Source organism: Narcine bancroftii, chromosome 6 (assembly GCF_036971445.1).
Source record: "Narcine bancroftii isolate sNarBan1 chromosome 6, sNarBan1.hap1, whole genome shotgun sequence".
In the NCBI taxonomy this organism is placed as follows: domain Eukaryota; kingdom Metazoa; phylum Chordata; class Chondrichthyes; order Torpediniformes; family Narcinidae; genus Narcine; species Narcine bancroftii.
In genome coordinates this window covers 47,319,838-47,341,713 of record NC_091474.1, presented here as the reverse complement: position 1 = coordinate 47,341,713, position 21,876 = coordinate 47,319,838, and the positions used below count along the sequence as shown (strand labels likewise).

Below are 21,876 nucleotides of genomic sequence, written 5' to 3'. Positions count from 1 at the left end.
CATTGGCCACAGAAAGCAGAGACATGTTCGCCTTTGAATGGGAGAACCCCTTTACTGGCCGTAAAAACCAATACCGGTGGACAGTCCTTCCCCAAGGCTTTACCGAATCGCCCAATTTATTTGGTCAAGTCTTAGAGCGGGTATTAGATGAAGCTCCTAAGATAGAAAATTGCCAACTCATACAGTATGTGGATGACTTGCTAATTACTGCAAGAACACAGGAATTAGCTAAAGATTTTACAGTGGCACTTTTAAACTTTCTGGAGAAGAAAGGTCTGAGAGTCAGTGAGTCTAAATTACAATTTGTGCAAACTGAGGTCAAATACTTAGGTCATCTAGTTAGTCAAGGAACCAGGAAAATTAGCCCAGAAAGAATAACTGGTATTATACAGATCCCCCCTCCCAAAAATACTCAAGAACTCAGGAAATTCCTTGGGTTAGTGGGATTCTGTAGAATATGGATAGAGAATTATTCGATTCTGGTCAAATTTCTTTATGATAAGATTTCCAGTATAAGACCCGAAACCCTTGACTGGACGGATGAAGAGATTGAAAAATTCAACTTTGTTAAACGATGCCTAACGAGTGCCCCAGTTTTAGCGCTGCCCGACCTAAACAAAACCTTTGATTTGTACACTAATACCAAAGCTGGAACAGCCACCGGCGTGCTCACACAGAGCAAGGCTGGCTATAGACAACCAGTGGCTTTCCTGTCAAAGCTTTTAGACCCCGTTTGTCGCGGCTGGCCAGAATGTATACAAGCCGTCGCAGCCACTGCAATTTTGGTGGAAGAAGGACGAAAGATTACTTTCGGTGCCCCTATGACAGTGCATACCCCTCATACAGTCCGCAATATTCTATTACAGCGGGCTGGAAGGTGGCTCACGAATTCGAGAATCCTAAAATACGAAACGATATTAATGGACAGCAATGATTTGACCTTAACTACAACCAAAACTCTCAACCCAGCAGCCTTCCTCATCTCCCCAGCTAATGACCAGCCTTTGGACAGTTTAGAACATTCGTGCTCAGAGGTTATCGACTTACAAACAAAAATTAGGGAAGACCTAACCGATGTCCCTTTAACTGAAGGGGAAAAACTGTTTATTGATGGTTCTTCACGTTGTATTGCAGGAACCCGCTATAGCGGGTATAGCGTAGTGGACGGTAAACAGGAACTTGTGATCGAAGCTGGTCGCCTCCCCGGCCATTGGTCAGCACAATCCTGTGAGTTATATGCCCTCTGTAGAGCACTCCACGAACTAGAAAACAAGGTAGGAACGATCTACACTGATTCTAAATATGCTTTTGGGGTAGTCCATACCTTCGGTAAGATATGGAAGGAAAGAGGGATGATAACTGGCAAAGGACAAAAGTTAGCTCACGAACAGTTAATCACCCAATCCCTGGAGGCTTTAGCACTCCCGTCCGATATTGCCATTGTACATGTGCGTGGACATCAGACTGGTAACAGTCCTGAAGCTAGAGGAAACAGGCAGGCTGATGCAGCTGCCAAACAGGCGGCATTAGCAGAAAAGATTCATTTATACCAGCTACTACCCACGCCAATAGAGATTAAAAAGAATCCCATCTTTACACGGGAAGAAGAGGTTGCAATGAGAGATCAGGGATTTTGCCAGACTGCCGACGGGTTGTGGTGGACAGTAGACGGACGGCAAGTTATTAACAAAGCCATAGCCCGCCAAATCATAGATCAGTTACATCAACAAACACATTGGGGAACCCAGTCCCTTATAGATGCTTTTACACGTTCCCTTCACTGCCTTGGCATATACAATATTACTAAATCTGCTACTCGATCTTGTCCCATTTGTCAAAGGGTTAATAAGAAATCGATGCGCCAAGTAATACCTGGCGGTCGCGACATTGCCGTTCGCCCGTTCCAGCGCATACAAATAGACTTTACTGAACTTCCTAAGATTGGCATTTACAAATTTCTCCTTGTCATGGTTGATCATTTCACAAGATGGGTTGAAGCTTTTCCTACCCCGAATGATCGTGCCAACACTGTCATCCGAATACTTATTGAATGTGTCATTCCACGATACGGTATGATGCAGACCATTGATTCAGATAGAGGTACGCATTTCACCTCTAAGATTCTACAGGGTGTCTGCAAGAGCTTAGGAATAGAATGGCAACTACATACCCCATGGCATCCCCAAAGTTCGGGGCGAGTCGAACGTATGAATCAAACATTGAAACTCCAACTCACTCGACTTCATGAAGAGACTGGTCTGTCCTGGATTAAATCATTGCCGTTAGCGCTGATTAGAATTCGGACAGCACCTCGTAAAGACCTCGCAGTCTCACCGTATGAGATGATGTTTGGACTCCCATTTATGGGATACCACACTGATTCTCCCATTCCTGAAGCTAATGACCAATACATTTCTAAATTTTTACGAGGACTTTCTACTTCCATCCAAGATTTAAAGCAAAAAGGACTCTTAGCCCAAACACCACCCTTAGACTTTCCCTATACATTCTATTAAACCTGGTGATTGGGTTTATGTAAAAGCATGGCAAGAAGATCAACTAAAACCTGCCTGGGATGGTCCCTTCTGTGTACTTTTAATTACAGACACCGCAGTAAGAACAAGAGAGAAAGGCTGGACCCACATTCAAAGGGTTAAACCAGCTTCTGAACCACAACACCACAACACACAGATTCAAACCCCAACCTGGCGTACAGTTCCTCATCCATCAGACCTGAAACTTACACTGCGCCGTGACAAAGTGCCGTAATGTTACTTGTTTTTTTTTTGATTATTCAGTTATTGTTGTATTTTATTGCAGTTTTCAATGAGCTTTACATTTATTGTGGTTTATTCAGTCTTATTGTATTTTAATGCAGTTTTCAATGAGCTTTACATTTATTGTGGTTTATTCAGTTCTTATTGTATTTTAATGCTGTTTTCAATGAGCTTTACATTTATTGTGGTTAATTCAGTTCTTGTTGTATTTTATTGCTGTTTTTAATGAGCGTTACATTTATTGTTCATTGTTGTTTACTCATTTTTTTGGAATATTGTTCGTTAATGTTTTAAGCCCCCCCTGGAATAGGGGCAGCAGAGGTTACAATTCAGCTCCTTTAGAATGTAGACAGGGCATAGATTTCATGTATAGTCATAGTGGGATATAAGGGATCCCAATACGGACCAGGGGAACTAAACAGCTTTAGTGGAGTACATCTAATTTGTATCATAGCCTACACAGGTATTAGAGACAAGAGTTTTGAGGCGATAGCACAAAGGACATGGTGGGACAAAGACAGACAGAATGGTAGTCAGGATTGTACATGTAGCAGAGAGAGAGAGAGAGATGATACATATGCTAATGTCAGCAGACAAGCTGCAACACACAGTTAAATCACAAGAAACAATCCCCCCCCAGCTTGGTCACTTTTCATCACCCCATGAAAGGGAGCACCAGTTACCAACAATGTGAGCTGCTTGACACTTTAATATCAGGCTCCAGACAGCCTTCGGAGATCGGTGGCCCTAGGGTTCGGGGCTGAAGAGGACATCAGATACTAGCCACAATTCAACGGAACCGCCTGACTACTGCTACTCGTTCGCTGCTGAAGGCAGCGCTTCTCACAGACTGCTACTCGTTCGCTGCTGAAGGCAGCGCTTCTCACAGACTGCTACTCGTTCGCTGCTGAAGGCAGCGCTTCTCACAGACTGCTACTCGTTCGCTGCTGAAGGCAGCGCTTCTCACAGACTGCTACTCGTTCGCTGCTGAAGGCAGCGTCTCTCACAGACTTCGTCGGGACAACACTTACAAAAGTCGTGTGCTTCAAAGACACTGCTTCAATATTTCAACGTATGGGATGGACTAGACTCTTTACTGAGAACTGGAGCCTGATACTCGAAACCCTAATAAGCAGCTGGACTCGCTACTCTGACCTTCATGGTGCTCCCCTACCTAAAGACTTTACACAGACATTACAATTCGGTTATTGACCAGCTGGGTAAAACTACACCTTACACTTGAAAGATCAGTGTTACTGATCTAAAAGAAAAGTGAGGAAAGGGGGGGGGGGAAATCAGTCACACTGATACTAGTAACCAAAGATCAGTAACACTGATCATGGTGAAAGATCAGTATTACTGATCTAAAAGAAAAGTGAGGATTGTGAGAGATGGGAAAATTGATCTAAAATTATGAACATGGAAGAAAATAAAGTTCATCAGTAAAATGGCTGTAACCAGTTCAAACAGGATAAGCTTGGGGCTTAGGATGCAGGAAAGCAGAGTCAGCACGATTAACATAAGAATCTTCTAGTCTTTGTGACAAGACCATAGGACTAAGATAAGGAATGGTAAGGTACAATAGAATGTAGGAAGTGAGGTAGTCTGGATCAGATAAGGGTCTCCTAGCCCTGGACAGAAGTACCAAGTCATACATTTCTAATTAGCTAACCATACACAGATTTATACATATGAAATTAGCCAACCCTAGATAGAATGAGTCAACTCTGCATATCAAGAGACTGTAGCCCAGAGAATCAGGAAGGTGTGAATAAGGACAATGACATGATGGGGCACCCACAGGATACCCCCTGGTCCTCCAAGTGTACTGAAACTGCACGTAGGCAGGAAGGATTACCTATGCCAAACCCATCCAGGGGGCAGAAGAATGTAAGGGGGAGGGCATTCTGATACTGAAATTGACTGTATAAAAGTTGGGTGAGCCCCAGTATGTGTGTGTATTCCCAGGGTAAGGGGAAGCACCCAACTTTGCATTGTTGTAGTAATAAATGTTCTTTGTTCTCAATTTTTGTCTCGAGCAATTTCTTTAAAGGTACTTTAATTCCTAACACTTGCTATCTGCACACAATCCATATCCTCTGTTCCCTCCATATGTATATCAAAATGTCTTTGAAATGCTCCTTTTGCATCACGCCTGCTGGCAGCCTGTTCCACTGCTCTCTATGCAAAGTATTTGTCTCACACAGCTCCTTTAAACTCCCTCCACTCACACGTCCTCTTCTATTGGTATGCAGGTGAGGGCTGAGTTAATAACAGTGGAGAGGAAGCCACGTTTTCTGACATCGCAGATGTCCAAACTGAAGAAAGAGGGAAACCCCCTTACCCGCATCTCCTTGATTTCCCACACTTGCGTGGTCACTTTCAGGGACTTGTGAACTTGGACACTCCGATGCCCCTGCACATCAATGCTTTGTCCTGTCTAGTAACTGTGTACATTCTCCTTACATTTGACCTCCCAAAGAGTAACCCTTCACATTTGGAGGAATGACACCTTATGGACAGTCCCAGACTGTATCAGCATCAACCTCAGATTTCTGGCAATGCTCTCGCTCTGTTCTCTTGCTTTCCCTCATCCCTCCAGCTCTCCCTTCCTTTCTCCCATTAGGAACCATCTTTCTCAGCCGTCTGCCCTATCCCCCTTCACCTCCCGGCCCCTTTCTCTTTCTCCTCCTCCCAACAATATCCACCCATCACCTGCTAGTCCAGTCCCGCCTTCTTATTTAGGTGTCTATTAAATTTTCGGAACACCTGAAGAAGGGCCCAGGCCCTTGCTTTCCGTGGACACTGCACAACTTCCTGAGTTACTCCAGCTCTCTTGCGCACTCCCCTGTGTATTTTTCAAGATTAAACTTTTCATTTGCCATTTTTCTGCCCAAATATGCAATGGATCTGTACAGAACATAACAGTGCAATTCATGCTCTTGCAGGCCACCTGATCAACCTACTCCACAACAATCTAATCCTTCCCTATCTCATACCCAGAACCTGTTATGTGGCTTTCTAAGAATCTTTTAATGTCCCTATTGTAACAGCCTCCACCACCACCCCTGGCATCACATTCCAGGCACCCAACACTCTCTGTCCAAGTATTCAACCTCTGTCATCTCCCCTAAACTCCCCTTCACGCTCCAAAAACAGATGTCCTCTGGTATTTGCTGTGTTTGCCCAAGGAAAAAATGTGCTGGCTGTCCACTTTATCTATGCCTCTCATAATCTTATTCACTTCTATTAATTCACCAAAGAATCTTTGTTACTCCAAAGAGAAAAGCCCAAGCTTGCTCAACCTTGTTTCTGACATGTTCTCCAATCCAGGCAATGTTCTGGTAAATCTCCATTGCAGTCTCTCTAAAGTTTCTATATCCAAATGAGGCAACCAGAACTGAACACAATACTCCTAGTGCGGTCTAACCAGGGTTTTGTAGAGCTGCAACCTGCTCCGTTACCAGGCTAATGAAGGCTGGTGCACATAACTACCTCATTAACTTGTGTGGCACCCTTGAGGGATCTATGGGCTTTGACTCCAAGATCCTGCTGTTCCTCCACACTGTTCAGTGTCCTGCAATTAATCATGTTCTCTGCCTTCGTTTGATATTCCTAAGTGCATCTCTTCATATTTTTTCTAGATTTAACGCCACCTGCCACCTCTCCTCCCAACTCTGCATCCTGTCTATATCCTGTTGTAATGTTTTCCACTATCCACAATTGTAATGGAGAGGCAGCATCCACCACCTGGTGGCGCCACTGCGCTCCTGTTCAGAGGACACACTGCCTGCCAATCAAGGTCAAAGACTCACCCCAAGCCATCAAAGGTGACCTTTGTGATTGGCCCACCTAAAACACCAGGTGCTGCAGGCCAGGCAGCCCTCCCAGACTCAGCCTTGACCTTCACCTAATTGGCCCAGGTGAATCACCTTGGCTGGCCCCTGCACTTGGCTTCGAGCCATTGGCCACAGCAGCCAATGGGGCCCACCTGCCCAGTGATTGGCCCCCCAGTATTGCCTCCAGAACTATAAAGGACCATATGCCCCTTTGTTCTGCTTCTTTGGACTCCGTGTGGCACATAAGTAGCACCTTTCACACTGGCTTGGGGTGGGTTGGGGTTGGGGTGAGTCTTGAGGCCAGGTAGCAAGGGATCGGGGCAAGTAATATCACCTTGATCTTGATTGTTGAAAGTGTGTGTTCATGTAATTTCCCCCAGTCTCTGTTGGTTCCTCCCTCGTTATCTGAAGTGTATATTTACCTCTTGCGATTTTTGTGTGTGTGTGTGTGCGTGCGTGCGTGCGTGCGTGCGTGCGTGACATAGCGACTGTGTTGTCAAGTTTCCATCCCTGAAATAAACGCGTGCTTTGTACCTCAACTTTGGTTCTTAACCTGTGGGACCCACACATACCTGAACAACAACATCTCCAACTTTTGCAGCATCTGTGAATGTACTGACCCAACCCCTCCATTTCTTCGTCCAAGTCACATAAAAATCACAAAGAGCAGGGGTCCCAGAACGGATCTCTGTGGAACACCACTAGTCACTGGCCTCCAGGTAGAATACGCTCCATCTACTACCACCCTCTGCTTTCTGCAGGCCAGCTAATTCTGAACCCACAAAGCCAGGGTTCAATGGATCCCATTCCTCTTGACTTTCTGAATGAGTCTACCATGGGGGACCTTGTTAAACACCTTATTAAAATCCATATTACCATACATTCATTAATTTATTTTGTCACCTCTTCAAAAACTCCATTAGGCTTATAAGGCATGACCAGCTTGGGGAGCTGACTCTCTCCGATAAGACTATCCTTCTCTCAATGCTTGTCAATCCTGTCCCTAATAATCCTCTCTGATAGTTTGCAAGCCGTGATTTAAGACTCACTGATCCATAATTGCCTGGATTCACCCTATTACCTTTCTTGAACAAGGGGACTACACTTGTCATTTTCCAATTCTCTTGTGGTCATGGAGGCCGTAAACATCATTGCTGACACCCCAGCAATCTCTTCCTTCTTGTATTGTAGTAACCTAGGGTATATCTCATCTGATCCTGGAACTTGTGCATCCAAATGTTTTTAGGAAAACCCAGCACTTACTCTTTCTTAAGCTCACTATACTCCAGCACATCAGGCCTGTTCTACACTCACCTCACATTTCACCAAGACCCCTCTCCCTGGTGAACGCCGAAGCAAAGCATTCATTTGATAACGCTCCCACCTCCAGGCGCATGTTCCCCCATTTATCCCCAACCTGCCCTACCCTCACTCAAGTCTTCCTTCTGTTCTTTATGTACATGTAGAGTGCCTTGCGGCTTTCTCTAATCCTACTTGCCAAGACCTTCTCAAAGCCCCTTCCAGCTCCCCCTATTTCTTTCTGGCTACCATATAATTAGCCTGGACCTTCCTGACCTTGGCTTCCTGTACCTTGTTCATGTTTCCTTCTTCCTCTTGACTGGCTACCTCACCTCTCTTGTCAACCATTGATCCTTTATCCTACCGCCTTTTCTCTGTCTCAGTAAGACAAATCTATCTGCATTTCTGCTGAGCAATTTCCTGAAAAAAAATCTGTTCCCAGTTTACTCTCCCAAGTTCCTGCCTAATCCCATCATAATGAGCCCTTCCCCAATTAAACCCTTTCCCGTTTTGTCTACTCCTATCCTTGTCAATAGCCACGCTGAAGCTCATAGAGTTGTGATCACCAAGAGGTCTGTCACCTGAGTCGGTTCCTTACGCAATGCTAGATCCCACATGACTACAGAATATTGATCAAATGGTAAGACTGGCAGGACAGTGGCAGGTGAAATGTATCTGGATAAATGTGTTAGGGATGTATTTTGGCAGGACATAGAGCATGAATGGCAGGTCGATGAGGAACAAAGGGTCCAGGGCGCAAAAAATCCAAAGATCTCCAAAGGCAGCCGCAGAAGTTAAAAAGGTGGGGAAGAAGGTAGGCATGGTGTTTTCCTTCATTAACTAGTATCAATGTGGGGAGATCCTGGTTAAAATTTAAAAAAAAATTATAAAACACTCGTCAGGCTGCAGTTGGAATATCGTGGGTAGTCCTGGCGTCGCGCAGGATATGATGGCACAGGAGAGGCCCGAGGGGATTCATCAGATTGCCAGGGATGAAATATTGCGAGATTTAAGACTTACTTGTGCCAATGCTGCTGGCTCCAATGCAGGGCTGCATGCAGGGGAAGGAGTCACTGGTGTTTCTTGAGTTTGGTTTTCAGACCCCTCCTCTTTCACCTCAGTCCAGTTCTGTAAATGAGCCATTGAATGCACTTCAAGAAGCTGGGGTAATGGGTCCTCTTCAATTGAAATAATTCTCTGTAAATACTGTCTTTTGCCTCCAGCAGATTCCATGTCCACGCCGTTTCTGACATGACTCAGTCCAATTACTGGTTCCAAATTTTTTGAAAATGGCTTAGAATTTCCAAGTTCCTCACGATTTAGGCCTTTCCTGAAAAAGTTAAGAAAATCATCTGCCTGAGCTTAAAAAAATGATTTCCTGTCTGATAAGGTTAGTAGAGCTGGGACTTTTCACACTGGAGCATTGAAGGATGAGAGGAGACTTGATATGAGAGGCAGAGATAGGGTGGACAGCCAGCACCTGTTTACCGGGACAGGATCAGCAAACCCCAGAGGACTTCTGTACAAAGTGAAGTGAGGGCAGTTTAGTGGAGACATCAGGGCTAATATTTTTTTAAACAGAGAGTTGTGGGGGAATGCCTTGCTGGGGATGGTGGTGGAGGCTGAAACATTGGGGGTATGTAAAATACTCTTAGACAGGCACATGAATGAAAGAAAAATAGAGGGTTATGGGGTAGTATTTTTTTGGAAGGAGTATATGGGACAGCACAACATTGAGAGCCGAAGGACCTGTACTGTGCTGTTGTGTTCGATGTTCAATTGACAAAATGCATAGAGTTACTGTGAGCGTTGCTGTGCAAATTATTCTGACGCAAAGTCCACAGACTGCACAACAGGCTTTAATTAACTTAAACTTGTACACACCAGGTCTCAGCACCCGCTTGGCTCCACGTGTCTGACTGTTCCTGAAGGGGCGGGTTCGAGTCTTTATACGGGCCGGTGATTGACAGCAGGGAAGTAGGGCCAGCCTCCCAGGTTGCCCACCACCAGCAGGTACAGTGGTTGCCTGCTGCAGTAGGCAGGGAGGAGTGCAGCCAGTGTCATGGTTGTTATCACCACGGTTACAAAGATTAACCTGCTTCAGCACTTCAAAGGCCTTTAACAAGCTGTCACTTAGCGTTCCCACGAGTCTCTGCAGGAGGTCTCCCTCTCTCTCCTGGAATGAAAGGACTGCCACGAGGAGAGACTGTCTACAAGCTTTAGGTTCCCTGGAGCTCCGGAGAACGAGAGGGACTATAACCAAAACTTAACATTTTTGACAGGCAGAAAGAGATACCAAGAGGAAGTACTAAACCAAACATGGGTTCCAGATTGTGGTGGTACACCACCGGCCTATTGCAGGGGGAAACCTCTGTACCTGCAGGAGTGTAAGGGGACAGGACAACACCTGGCTGGCTGTCAATCAGTCGGCCTGAAGGGATCAAGCCCCACCCGGACGGGTGTCAATCACCCTCCGGGATATAAGCCTGCGCTGGCCTCCCGAAGCTCACTCAGAGTTATTGCAGCTACAGCCAGCCTGGCTCTGTGGAAGTCTTTGTGGATTAAAGTCGATTGTACAGTCTTTACCTTGTGTGTGTCTGATTCTGGCTAACAGTGCACCACACAGACACTGGCAGTTGTGGTTAGGCATGTATGACTTAACTAGCTAAGAAGCAGAACTGACAGAATAGCAAGCAGCAGTGTTTTGTTTTTCTCCCCCATGAGCTCAATGCACTCTGCAGAAATGCAGACTGACGAGGCTTGAACTCTGATCAAGGAGAAGCTGGAAGGTCTCAGTGGGTCAGGTAGCATCCCTGGAGAGAAATGGGCACTCAGCATTTCAGTTTGGGTAATTCCATCCTGATCCCCATTCCTTTGCTTCCATCTGTCCTTCCCTGTTTACACAATGGCCTCCTTCCCCTCTGTCCCTCCATCTCTCCCAAATTCATTTGACCCCTTCTGCTCCTCCCCAACCACCCCCATTTTATATTCGATCTCTTTCCTTCCAACATTAGTCTCAATGAAGGGCCCCAGGCCGAAAAGTTGTCTGACCACTTCCCTCGCAGAGTCCCTCCAACTTCTCATTCTCCGCATTCTATACTTGCTTCAAACAGAAGGCCGGGGGTCAACAGTGCATTCTACATCCTCGATGAAGGGCCCAGGCTCAAAACTTCAGTTCCCCTTGACTCTTTATGGATGGTGTGAGACCTGCTGCGTTTCTGCAGCACGTTGTTGTATTGCACAGACTATAATCACCTCAGGCACGGTTGCTGCAGTAACAGTTCACAAGATACAAGAGCAGAAGTCGGCCAATCGGCCTGCTCTGCCATTTAATCATGAGCTGATCCTTATCACTCAACCCCCTCCCCCCACAACCCTTGATGCCCTGACTAAGCAAATACTTGTCTTTTTCTGTCTTAAATACACCCTATGACCTCACTTTCACTAGCGACAAGTTGCACAGACTATGGCTAAGCAAATTCCTCTCCATTTCTGTTTTAAATTGACCCCCTTTTATCCTGAAATAATTTGAAATGGGCACTCAGCCCATGGCACATCCTACACTCAGCCCTGTTACACCTGGGCACTCTTCACTGAGTCCAGCTCTGCCTTCAATCGATCATCCCAAATAAACTCACTCCGAAACACCGAGACCTTGGCTTCAATCCCTTGGATCCTGTCTTATGGGGTCCAATAAGAACTGATGACAACCAGTTATAGAGATTCATCAATAGATGGATCAAGAAAAATGGCCATACAAGGGGGTGGCTCCACAGCTTCTATGGATACGTACTGGAAGCGCTCTATTTCCTTTCTTTTTTCCTTCTCTCTTGTTAGTTTTACTTCTCCTTCTCTCTCTGTGGGGGGGGGGTGTGGTGGGAATGAAAGGGGGAGAAACATCATATATATGTAAATTGCTGGAAGATACTGATATGCTCTGTGCTCCTGGTTGTGGTGTTAGGACCACCAGCCTACTGCAGGGGGCGATCTCTGAACCTGCAGGAAGACCACCTAAGGCGCTGACTCCACCTGGCCGGCTGTCAATCGGCCGACCCGAATATAGACCTGAGCCAGCCCCTCCTGAGCCAGTCACACGGGTGCCACCGAAACATAAACTGGTGTTCAGACTTTTACCTGAATAAAGCCTGTGTACAGTCTTTCGAGCTTTGTGTTTGCTTGCTGCTATCTTGGCACACCACACTGGTTTAATAATGGAAAATCAAAAAAATTTTTAAAAACAGCTGGTGACAACATCTCCTTCATAGTTAACATTGATGCCCCATAAGGCGGTGTACTTAAACCCTTACTACTTTCCCTGTAGACTTATGAATGTGTGGCCAAACACCGCTCCAAATCCAGTTATAAATTTGCATATGACACCACTGTGGTAGGTCAGAACTCAAACAAGTCAAGTCGGAATACATTAGAGGGACGAGTGGCTTGGTGCTAAGCCAACAAGCTTCCCCTCAATGTCAGCTAGACAAAGAATTCTGGAGGAGGGGCAGAGTTCACTCCCCCATCTGCCTCAATGGTGCTGAGGTGGAGATAATTGGCAGCTTTAAATTCTTAGGAGTAAACATTGCCACACCCTTTCCTGCTCCATTCACGTAAATGTAATGTCCAAGAAAGCATCTCACCATCTCTACTTCCTCAGAAGCATGAGGACATTTAACATGTCACCTGCGACCCACCACCATTTCTAGAAATGTGCCATTGAAAGCATCCTGCTGGGTGCATCACTATTTGGTACAGGAGCAAAACAAATGGAGCTGGAAGACGGAAACACTTTGTAGCTTCTCCCAGACCTTAAATTTAAATTTAGACATACAGCAATGGTATCAGGCCATTTCAGCCCATGAGTCTGTGCCGCACAAGTTACACCCAATTAACCTACACCCCTGGTACGTTTTGAACGGTGGGAGGAAACCCCACGCAAACACAGAGAGAATGTACAAATTTCTTATGGACAGTGTGGGATTCGAACCCAAGTCCTGATCACTGGTGCTGTAAAAGCGTTGCGCTGACCATTACACCAACCCTGCCACCCCACAGTCTTCTTTCACGCTCTACAACACTTTTACTTTCCCATCCATCCACTAACTCTGAAGTTATCTAATTGTTCTCTTAAATTTTCTTTCAGGTTTGGTGATCCTATGACCTCCCAGAATGTCTGACCCGCAAACCCAACCAAAGGCCCCATATAAAAGGAATAACTGACGAGGTCAGACTGCAAGTGAAGACAATGGAGCCTTGGCTCTGTTCTAAATGATCTCCATGTAACTCTATTGTATTTCGATTGCCGTACTATGTACGGATTGGTGAGCTGAATTGCATGCAAGAAGAACTTTGTCCCTGTACCTCAGTGCATGTGACAATAAATAAACTTGAACTCAAGGCCGGATATGGGGAAGACTCTTGCTCTGTCAGGAGCATCTTGGGTCAGAGTGGGAGGACTGAGATGGAAGGCTCACTCACTACACAGAGGGCAGTTGATGCCAGGTCGTGAACATTTTTAAGAGGTAGATTGAAAAATTTAAAGGTATCGAGGGGGTACAAGGTGAGAGCAGGATTGTAGTATTGAGATAGCCTCACTATTCAGTTAACCACAGCAAGATGCATTGAACAGCAGGCCCTCCGTGTAGCACATTGCTAGAGATGTACCTGTTTAAAGATGGCTTAGACTCCACACCTGCAGCTCCCCGTTTCTCTGCAGTAGATGCTCCATATTTGGATGGTTGCTGCAATGTCATGAAGATGGAAATAATTTTATTTTAACTTTCCAAAGGTGTTTTTTTTCACAAAGACCATATTCGTTATTGTCAAAGGTAACTGCAACGAACTTGCTTCCTGACTGTAAGAGGAGGTCACTAAAATAAAAACATACACCCACCTGGAAATTGGACTTATTGCATTCCTCTCGAAGATGTTTGTTCATCTCCCTGCAATTATATTCAAATATGAAAGTAAAATTCCATTCAAGGCCATAAATACCGATGAAAATGCCTGCATTATCACGGGCTCACCTATCCAGTGAAGACATCTTTATGAGGCGCTGCCTCAAGTGGGCAGCCATCGTCATAAAGGACCCCTTTCCCCCTTCCCAGTTACAATCTCTTCACGCTCATACCTTCAGGTAGAAGGGACAGAAGCCTGAAAACCAGCATCAAGAATAGTTTATTTCTTGAACCTCCCTTGTTATTTTTAATCAAGGACTGCATCGACAGCACAAAAAGGCTGTATGGTTGCAATTGCTTTTTATTTCTCCACATGATGTGATAGTACAGATTCTATCACCTATGTGTATATGTACAGATTGTAGTATAGGATGACTGAGATTGGCTGAGAGTGTAGCCACACCTACTGGCAGGATTGCTCCGAGCCAGACCAGGTCATTCTGGACTGGTCGACCTACTTATGATTCGCTCCAGTGTTTTAGTTAATAAAAGCCTTGGTTTGGATGAACAAGTCTTTGGTTCTTTTGATGCGTACTACACACTAGGGATACCGGGAAGATTTATTATCTATCTTATGCATTTGTTGCCTCTTTCAATTTAATTAGTTTACTATTAGAGTTATCATTTTCATTACAGAGAAAATGACGCACTTCAAATACTAAATGCATTCCAATTAGCCCTTTGCAACACAGGGCCAGCTCACTGGAGGGAAAGCTTGGTGACATTCTGTACATTTCACAGGAAATGACCAAAATCATACTAATGCAAGAAAATCGAAACTGGAGTTGGCCGTCATCCCTGTGCAAGTCTGCAATTCAACGAGATTTAAAAAAAAATCTCACTACTGCTTTCATGTCTACCAATCTTCCCTGAATTGGGCATCCATAGTTTTCTTGAAATAGATTAATGGACCTCTGGGTGAAGACATTTTATGTCATCTCCACTCTGAATGACTCATTAGTTCGAGACTGTGGCCCTAGTTCTCGCGCCAAGACCAACAATTCCACATTAATCCCATCATTCCCCTCACTGAAGGGTCCAATAAAATCAACTCAAAAGTCTGCCCAAGGGCAAATAGTTGAGTGAGAGGAGGGGGAGAGACTGAAGAGGAACTGAGGGGAAACTTTTCATTCCGAATGTCGTCTGTATTTATAGAAGTGGGTACAATGATGCAATTTGGTCAATGGACAGGAAGAATATGGACCAAAAAAACGATAATGGGTCTCGGCCACAATGCCAACTTGGTTGGGCCAAATGGCCTGTCCTGTGCAGTATGGTTCTATGACTTTCTGCAATGGTAATTCTACAGGATGGTACTGTTATCTGATGCTGAATTTATAAACTACAAACTGGGAGTTTTCCATTACTAAAGCCTTTAATCATTCGTTGTTTTAAACAATTACTTTGGAGCAAGAACTTACTGTTTTCAACGCGCTGAGTTGATGAAAAATGTGTCCAAAGAGAAAACTAGCAGCAGTGCGATTAAGGGTCAGCATGACAAAGAGGTCACAGATAGATGGACAGGAAAACTTAAAAGTGTACAGACCAAATCTGGCCAAATGAGACCAGGCTAGAATGTGAACGGCCAGTGTGGATGAGTTGGGCTGAAGGGCCTGTTTCATGCTGTACAACTTAGATACTTGCTAAATGGCCTCTTCCTATCCTGAACGCATGTCCTCTGATCTGGGGAAAAGATTCCTTTATTATTAGGCTACATCACAAAATTTACAATGAGATGCAGATTAGAATGATGAACTAATTAATATTGGAGAAGAGCCTTAGAGATTTGAGCACTGATGGAGGCCGATAACCAATGATCAGATTCCAAGAAACATCGTTCACTTCAGCTGTAAACCACAGAAACACAACAGAAATAGGCCAGTTGTTTCACAAATCTGAGTAGAACTTAAGCTCAATCAGTGAGTACAGGAATTGGTACGCTATTTTGAAGTTGTAGAAGATATTGGTGGGGTCATATTTGGAGTCTGGTGTGCAGGTTTCGTCATCTACCAACAGGAAACAAATGAAATTGAAAGAATGCAAAGAAAATTTACCAGGATGTTGCTGGGAAAGGAAGAACTGAGTGATAGGGTAAGGTTGAACAAGTTAGGACTTTATTCACTGGAGCTTCAGAGAATGATGTGAGATTTGATAGAGGCATACAAAATTGTGAGCGGTAATAGATAGGGTTAAGGCAAGCAGGCATTTTCCATTGAGATTGGGTGAAACAAGAACTAGAGGATATAGATCAAGGGTGAAATGTAAAAGGGGAATATTACAGGGAACTTCTTCACTCAGAGGCTAGTGAGGGTGTGGAATGAGCTGCCAGCAGAGGTGGTGGATGTGGGTCTGATTTCATCATGTAGGTGAGAAGGGTATGGAGGCCAATGGAACTAGGCAGAATAAATGGCACAAACTAGAACCATTGAACACTATAGCACAGAAACAGGCTCTTCAGCCAAACTATTCTGCCTAGACCCACTGACCTGCACACACCTCTTTCATTCATGTACCTGGCAAGCTTGTTCCACATGCCCACCACTCTCTGTGTGAAGAAGTTCTTCCTCATTCTCCCTTTAAACTTTTCACATTTCACCCACATCCTCTGGTTTGTCTCATCTAACCTCAGTTGAAAAGGTCTGCTTGCATTTACTCTATCTATACCCCGCATAATGTGGTGTACCTCTATCAAATCTGCCCTCATTCTTCTACACTCCAAGGAATACAGTCCTAATCTGTTTAACCTTTTCCTGTAACTCAGTTCCTCAAGTCCCAGTTAATCTTCTCAGCACTTTTTTCAATCTTATTGATATCTTTCCTGTAGGTAGGTAGGTCAAACAAAATTAGTTATTTGTGCTGACACTTGATTATACAGCTACAGCTCTTATCAAGGCCTACACTATCTCTATTCCACCTTGTGTCTGTTGTGGAGCCGTTGTGACAGAGTAGTTAGATATGTTTTTGGGAGATATATTGGGAAAAGTTTGTGAGAGTAAGTTATGCTAGACATGTCAGGGCCTCACAGCTTTTGCAAGAGCTTTGAAAGTGCTCAAGAAACTTCACTAATGGATTGTTGTTTAGAAAAGGCAACAGATGAAAGATCTTTCTGGAGCTGCAGATTGTCTGTCTGGGGGGGGGAGAGAGAGAGAGAGAGAGAGAGAGAGAGAGAGAGAGAGAGAGAGAGAGAGAGAGAGAGAGAGAGAGAGAGAGAGAGAGAGAGAGAGAAAGAGAGAGAGAGAGAGAGAAGAGAGTAGTACTGGAACAGGACAAGCTGGCAAGCTTATGGAAAGCCCTTTTGGAAGACAGCCTGATCAAAGTCCTTGTGGTTCATACAAGAGGAGAGGACTGGATGTCTAATGTTTCACTTGGAATAAGAGAAACAAAAAGGCCCTCTGTGGCAACCTGAAAAATAGAGGTTATTCTTTGGAGAACCCTCAAGGGGCAAGTTTTGTTAGCAAGACACTGAAGTGGCTGATTAAAAAGGAATCAGTTGTGGATGTCCTGGAACAACAAATGTCTCTCTGAAAACTGACAAGAACCTTCCTGAGCGGTAACCATTTACCTTTCAAGCACCAAAGCCTGGTGAACTTTATAAATGTTAAATTCTGTGCAAAGTATAAGAATTGCCTGCAACCAGTGAACTTGGAGGAATGAGAAGTAAGATTGGACAGTGAACCAAAGAACTTTTCTGAATGTGCACTTAGAATTAGAAGGGGGTTAAGTTAGGTTAAGTAAGTCAATAGAGACAAGTTAAAGTTTGATTCAGTTTTCATGTTTAAAGATAATTAAAAGCAACTTTTGTTTAAGTAATCATTTGTCTTGGTGAAGATCTACTGCTGCTGGGTTTTGGGGTCCTCTAGGTTTGTAACACTGTAAAGTTGCACAGTTCTTGTGTTGTAGTGTTCTATAGTTTTAAACCTTGACAACCAATGAGTAATGAAAGTTTATTGTCATATACAGAAGTATCATGTACTGAAATTCTTACTTGCTGGAGCCACACAGGTATGCAAGATACACCAAGTAAAGCATCATACATTGAATTACCACAATATGCTTAAACAGAGAAAATAAATATGAAAGATTGTGATGCAAAAGGAAAGGGGTAGCCTGCAAAGGCCTATGGGTAGGATCGGTCTGGGGAGGCGTATCTAGTTGACAGCAGCCAATCATGGTGTGACGGTGGTTCACCACAGGTTGTTAAATATTCACAGTTGCAGTTCATGCAAGTGAAAAAAAAGTCTAATACTAATGTTTTAATACTGCAAATAGATCTTTTGTTGATCCTGGAGTAGTTTATGGTTAGGGTTACAGTATTATGGAACCATTTAAGAGCTGACGGAATAAAACCTAGAGGAGCCAGACTGAAGGTACCCATAAGAAGAGGTTGTGAACAGGATGATGGGGGTACTTTATAACATTGGCTGTCTTCTTGTGACAGCGTCTCACACAGATGTCTTCAATGGATGGAAAGTCGGTGCCTGTAATGGACTTGACTCAGTTTGTCTATTTTCTTGGGTATTCAAGTTTGCAAACCAGACGGTGATGCAACTGGTGAATTTCCTTTCCACAGTGCCACCTGCAGAAGTTTAACCAGTATTCGAAAACACACCATATCTCCTCAGGCTTCATAGGAAGTAATCTACAATGGACAACAAAGATTTGGATTCCTCAACACTTTGGGGTTTATTTTATGGATTTTGAGCTGCTGATCATGAAAATCACCTTAAAAATTTCCTACCACATTAAAAAAAAAGATATATCCTATTTTTTGTGATTTCCTGTCATATATTAAGTCCGCTTCCAGCATACAAAATCGTGAAGTGCAACACATCGCTGAAAATTCATTTTCTGCTTTCGCACTTGGACGTCTTCCCTGTTGATCTTGGTGCAGTCAGTGACGAACATGGTGAAAGTTTTTAAAGATTTTAAATTAAATTTAAAAAAAATGTAAACATACAACACGGTAACTGGCCATTTTGGCCCACGAGTCCGTGCCGCCCAATTAACCTACACCCCTGCTACGTTTTGAACGGTGGGAGGAAATCGGAGACCCAGGGAAAACCCACACAAACACAGGGAGAGCACACAAACTCCTATCACCATATAAAGCACAGAACAGGCCAGTTTGGCTCTACTAGTCCAGGCCGGAACAAATCCCCACCCTCGTAGTCCCACTGACCAGCACCTGGTCCATACCCCTCTAATCCTCTCTCCTCCATGTAATTATCCAGTCTTTCCTTAAATGTAAATAACGTTCCTGCTTCAACTACCTCTGCCGGAAGCTTATTCCAGATCCCAACCACCCTTTGTGTGAAGAAATTTCCCCTTATGTTCCCCTTATAATTTTCCCCCTTCAATTTCAAACCATGGCCTCTGGTTTGAATAACCCCCACCCACTCTTAATTGAAAAAGCCTATCCACGTTGACTCTCTCTGTCCCTTTTAAAATCTTGAACACCTCCATCAAATCCCCCCTCAATCTTCTATGCTCTAGAGAAAAAAAGCCCCAGGCTGCTCAACCTTTCTCTGTAACTCAAGCCCTGACATCTTGTCATCATTCTCGTGAACCTTCACTGCATTCTCTCTGTTTTGTTTATATCTTTCCTATAATTCGGTGACCAAAACTGCACAGTATTCCAAATTTGGCCTCACCAATGCTTTGTACAATTTCAACATAACATCCCAACTCTTGAATTCAATATTCCGATTTATGAAGGCCAACATTCCAAATGCCTTCTTCACCACTCTATCTACCTGAGTATCAACTTTGAGGGTACTATTTACCATAACTCCTAAATCCCTTTGTTGCTCTGACATACAGCACGGGATTCGAACCCATGTCCAGATCGCTGGCGCTGTAAAGGCGTTGTGCTAATCACTATGCCAACTGAACATTGCAAGGATGCAAAAGTGGTATCTGGGGAACTGAAATCCATCAATTCTGGCCAACTATTGTTGGACACTGACATGAGAGGCATCAGATGCTGAGTTCAAATGAAAATCAGCAGCAAAACATTTTTAGTCAGTTGACGTAACACAATGTCACAGCGTCATTATGCAATTAAAGTTAATTTAATATTTCTCCAACTTCCTACGTGATACAGCAAATCTGAAATCATCTTTGTGTTCAGCTTGAAGTTGTCTATCATAATCCACAATTTCTTTCAGGAAGCAAAGTTTTTGAAAAAAATATTGTTGTCTAGTGTTATTGGTGTTCCCACTCCCAAAGATGCCTGCCAATACTGTACAATTAATTCCCCATGGCTACCGTTCTCTCACTTCAAATTAAAAAAAAGAATCTCCAGTTATGATATATCCAATTTCCTAACATCAGGATCTTATGAGCTCCAACTTATGGACCATTCTCCGAAGTGGGACTTTGTTAAAAGGTCTTACTGAAATCCATGTAGATGATATCAACCGTATATCCATATCTTCTCTTCTTTGGCTTGGCTTCGCAGACGAAGATTTATGGAGGGATAATGTCCACGTCAGCTGCAGGCTCATTTGTGGCTGACAAGTCCGATGCGGGACAGGCAGACACGGTTGCAGCAGTTGCAGGGGAAAATTGGTTGGTTGGGGTTGGATGTTGGGTTTTTCCTCCTTTGTCTTTTGTCAGTGAGGTGGGCTCTGCAGTCTTCTTCAAAGGAGGTTGCTGCCCGCCAAACTGTGAGGCGCCAAGATGCACGGATTGATGCGACATCAGCCCATTGGCGGTGGTCAATGTGGCAGGCACCAAGAGATTTCTTTAGGCAGTCCTTGTAACTCTTCTTTGGTGCACCTCTGTCACAGTGGCCAGTGGAGAGCTCGCCATATAACACGATCTTGGGAAGGCGATGGTCCTCCATTCTGGAGACATGACCTACCCAGCGCAGTTGGATCTTCAGCAGCGTGGATTCCATGCTGTTGGCCTCTGCCATCTCGAGTACTTCGATGTTAGGGATGAAGTCGCTCCAATGAATGTTGAGGATGGAGTGGAGACAATGCTGGTGGAAGAGTTCTAGGAGCCGTAGGTAATGCTGGTAGAGGACCCATGATTCGGAGCCGAACAGGAGTGTGGGTATGACAACGGCTCTGTATACGCTAATCTTTGTGAGGTTTTTCAGTTGATTGTTTTTCCAGACTCTTTTGTGTAGTCTTTCAAAGGCGCTATTTGCCTTGGCGAGTCTGTTGTCTATCTCGTTGTCGATCCTTGCATCCGATGAAATGGTGCAGCCGAGATAGGTAAACTGGTTGACCGTTTTGAGTTTTGTGTGCCCGATGGAGATGTGGGGGGGCTGGTAGTCATGGTGGGGAGCTGGCTGATGGAGGACCTCAGTTTTCTTCAGGCTGACTTCCAGGCCAAACATTTTGGCAATTTCCGCAAAACAGGACATCAAGCGCTGAAGAGCTGGCTCTGAATGGGCAACTAAAGCGGCATCATCTGCAAAGAGTAGTTCACAGACAAGTTGCTCTTGTGTCTTGGTGTGAGCTTGCAGGCGCCTCAGATTGAAGAGACTGCCATCCGTGCGGTACCGGATGTAAACAGCGTCTTCATTGTTGAGGTCTTTCATGGCTTGTTTCAGCATCATACTGAAGAAGATGTAAATGAGGGTTGGTGCGAGAACGCAGCCTTGCTTCACGCCATTGTTAATGGAGAAGGGTTCAGAAAGCTCATTGCTGTATCTGACCTGACCTTGTTGGTTTTCGTGCAGTTGGATAACCATGTTGAGGAACTTTAGAGGGCATCCGAGACACTCTTGTATTTGCCAAAGCCCTTTCCTGCTCATGGTGTTGAAGGCTTTGGTGAGGTCAACAAAGGTGATGTAGAGTCCTTTGTTTTGTTCTCTGCACTTTTCTTGGAGCTGTCTGAGGGCAAAGACCATGTCAGTAGTTCCTCTGTTTGCGCGAAAGCCGCACTGTGATTCTGGGAGAACATTCTCGGCGACACTAGGTATTATTCTATTTAGGAGCATCCTAGCGAAGATTTTGCCTGCAATGGAGAGCAGCGTGATTCCCCTGTAGTTTG

At 44.4% G+C, this 21,876-nt stretch overlaps 1 protein-coding gene across 3 annotated transcripts in view; it reads right to left on the bottom strand.

Moving 5' to 3' along the window:
* cracr2aa (calcium release activated channel regulator 2Aa) overlaps nucleotides 1-21,876 on the bottom strand; it is a 91,731-nt gene that overhangs the window by 17,606 nt on the left and 52,249 nt on the right. For 2 of the 3 annotated variants that reach the window (XM_069884886.1, XM_069884887.1), the window contains exons 10-13: nucleotides 13,806-13,854; nucleotides 13,577-13,653; nucleotides 12,050-12,115; nucleotides 8,936-9,245 (exon numbers count right to left, since the gene is read on the bottom strand). In XM_069884886.1, coding sequence (XP_069740987.1) covers nucleotides 8,936-9,245; nucleotides 12,050-12,115; nucleotides 13,577-13,653; nucleotides 13,806-13,854 — 502 coding nt within the window. The remainder of the gene's footprint in view (nucleotides 1-8,935; nucleotides 9,246-12,049; nucleotides 12,116-13,576; nucleotides 13,654-13,805; nucleotides 13,855-21,876) is intronic. The other variant, XM_069884888.1, reaches the window with a different exon arrangement.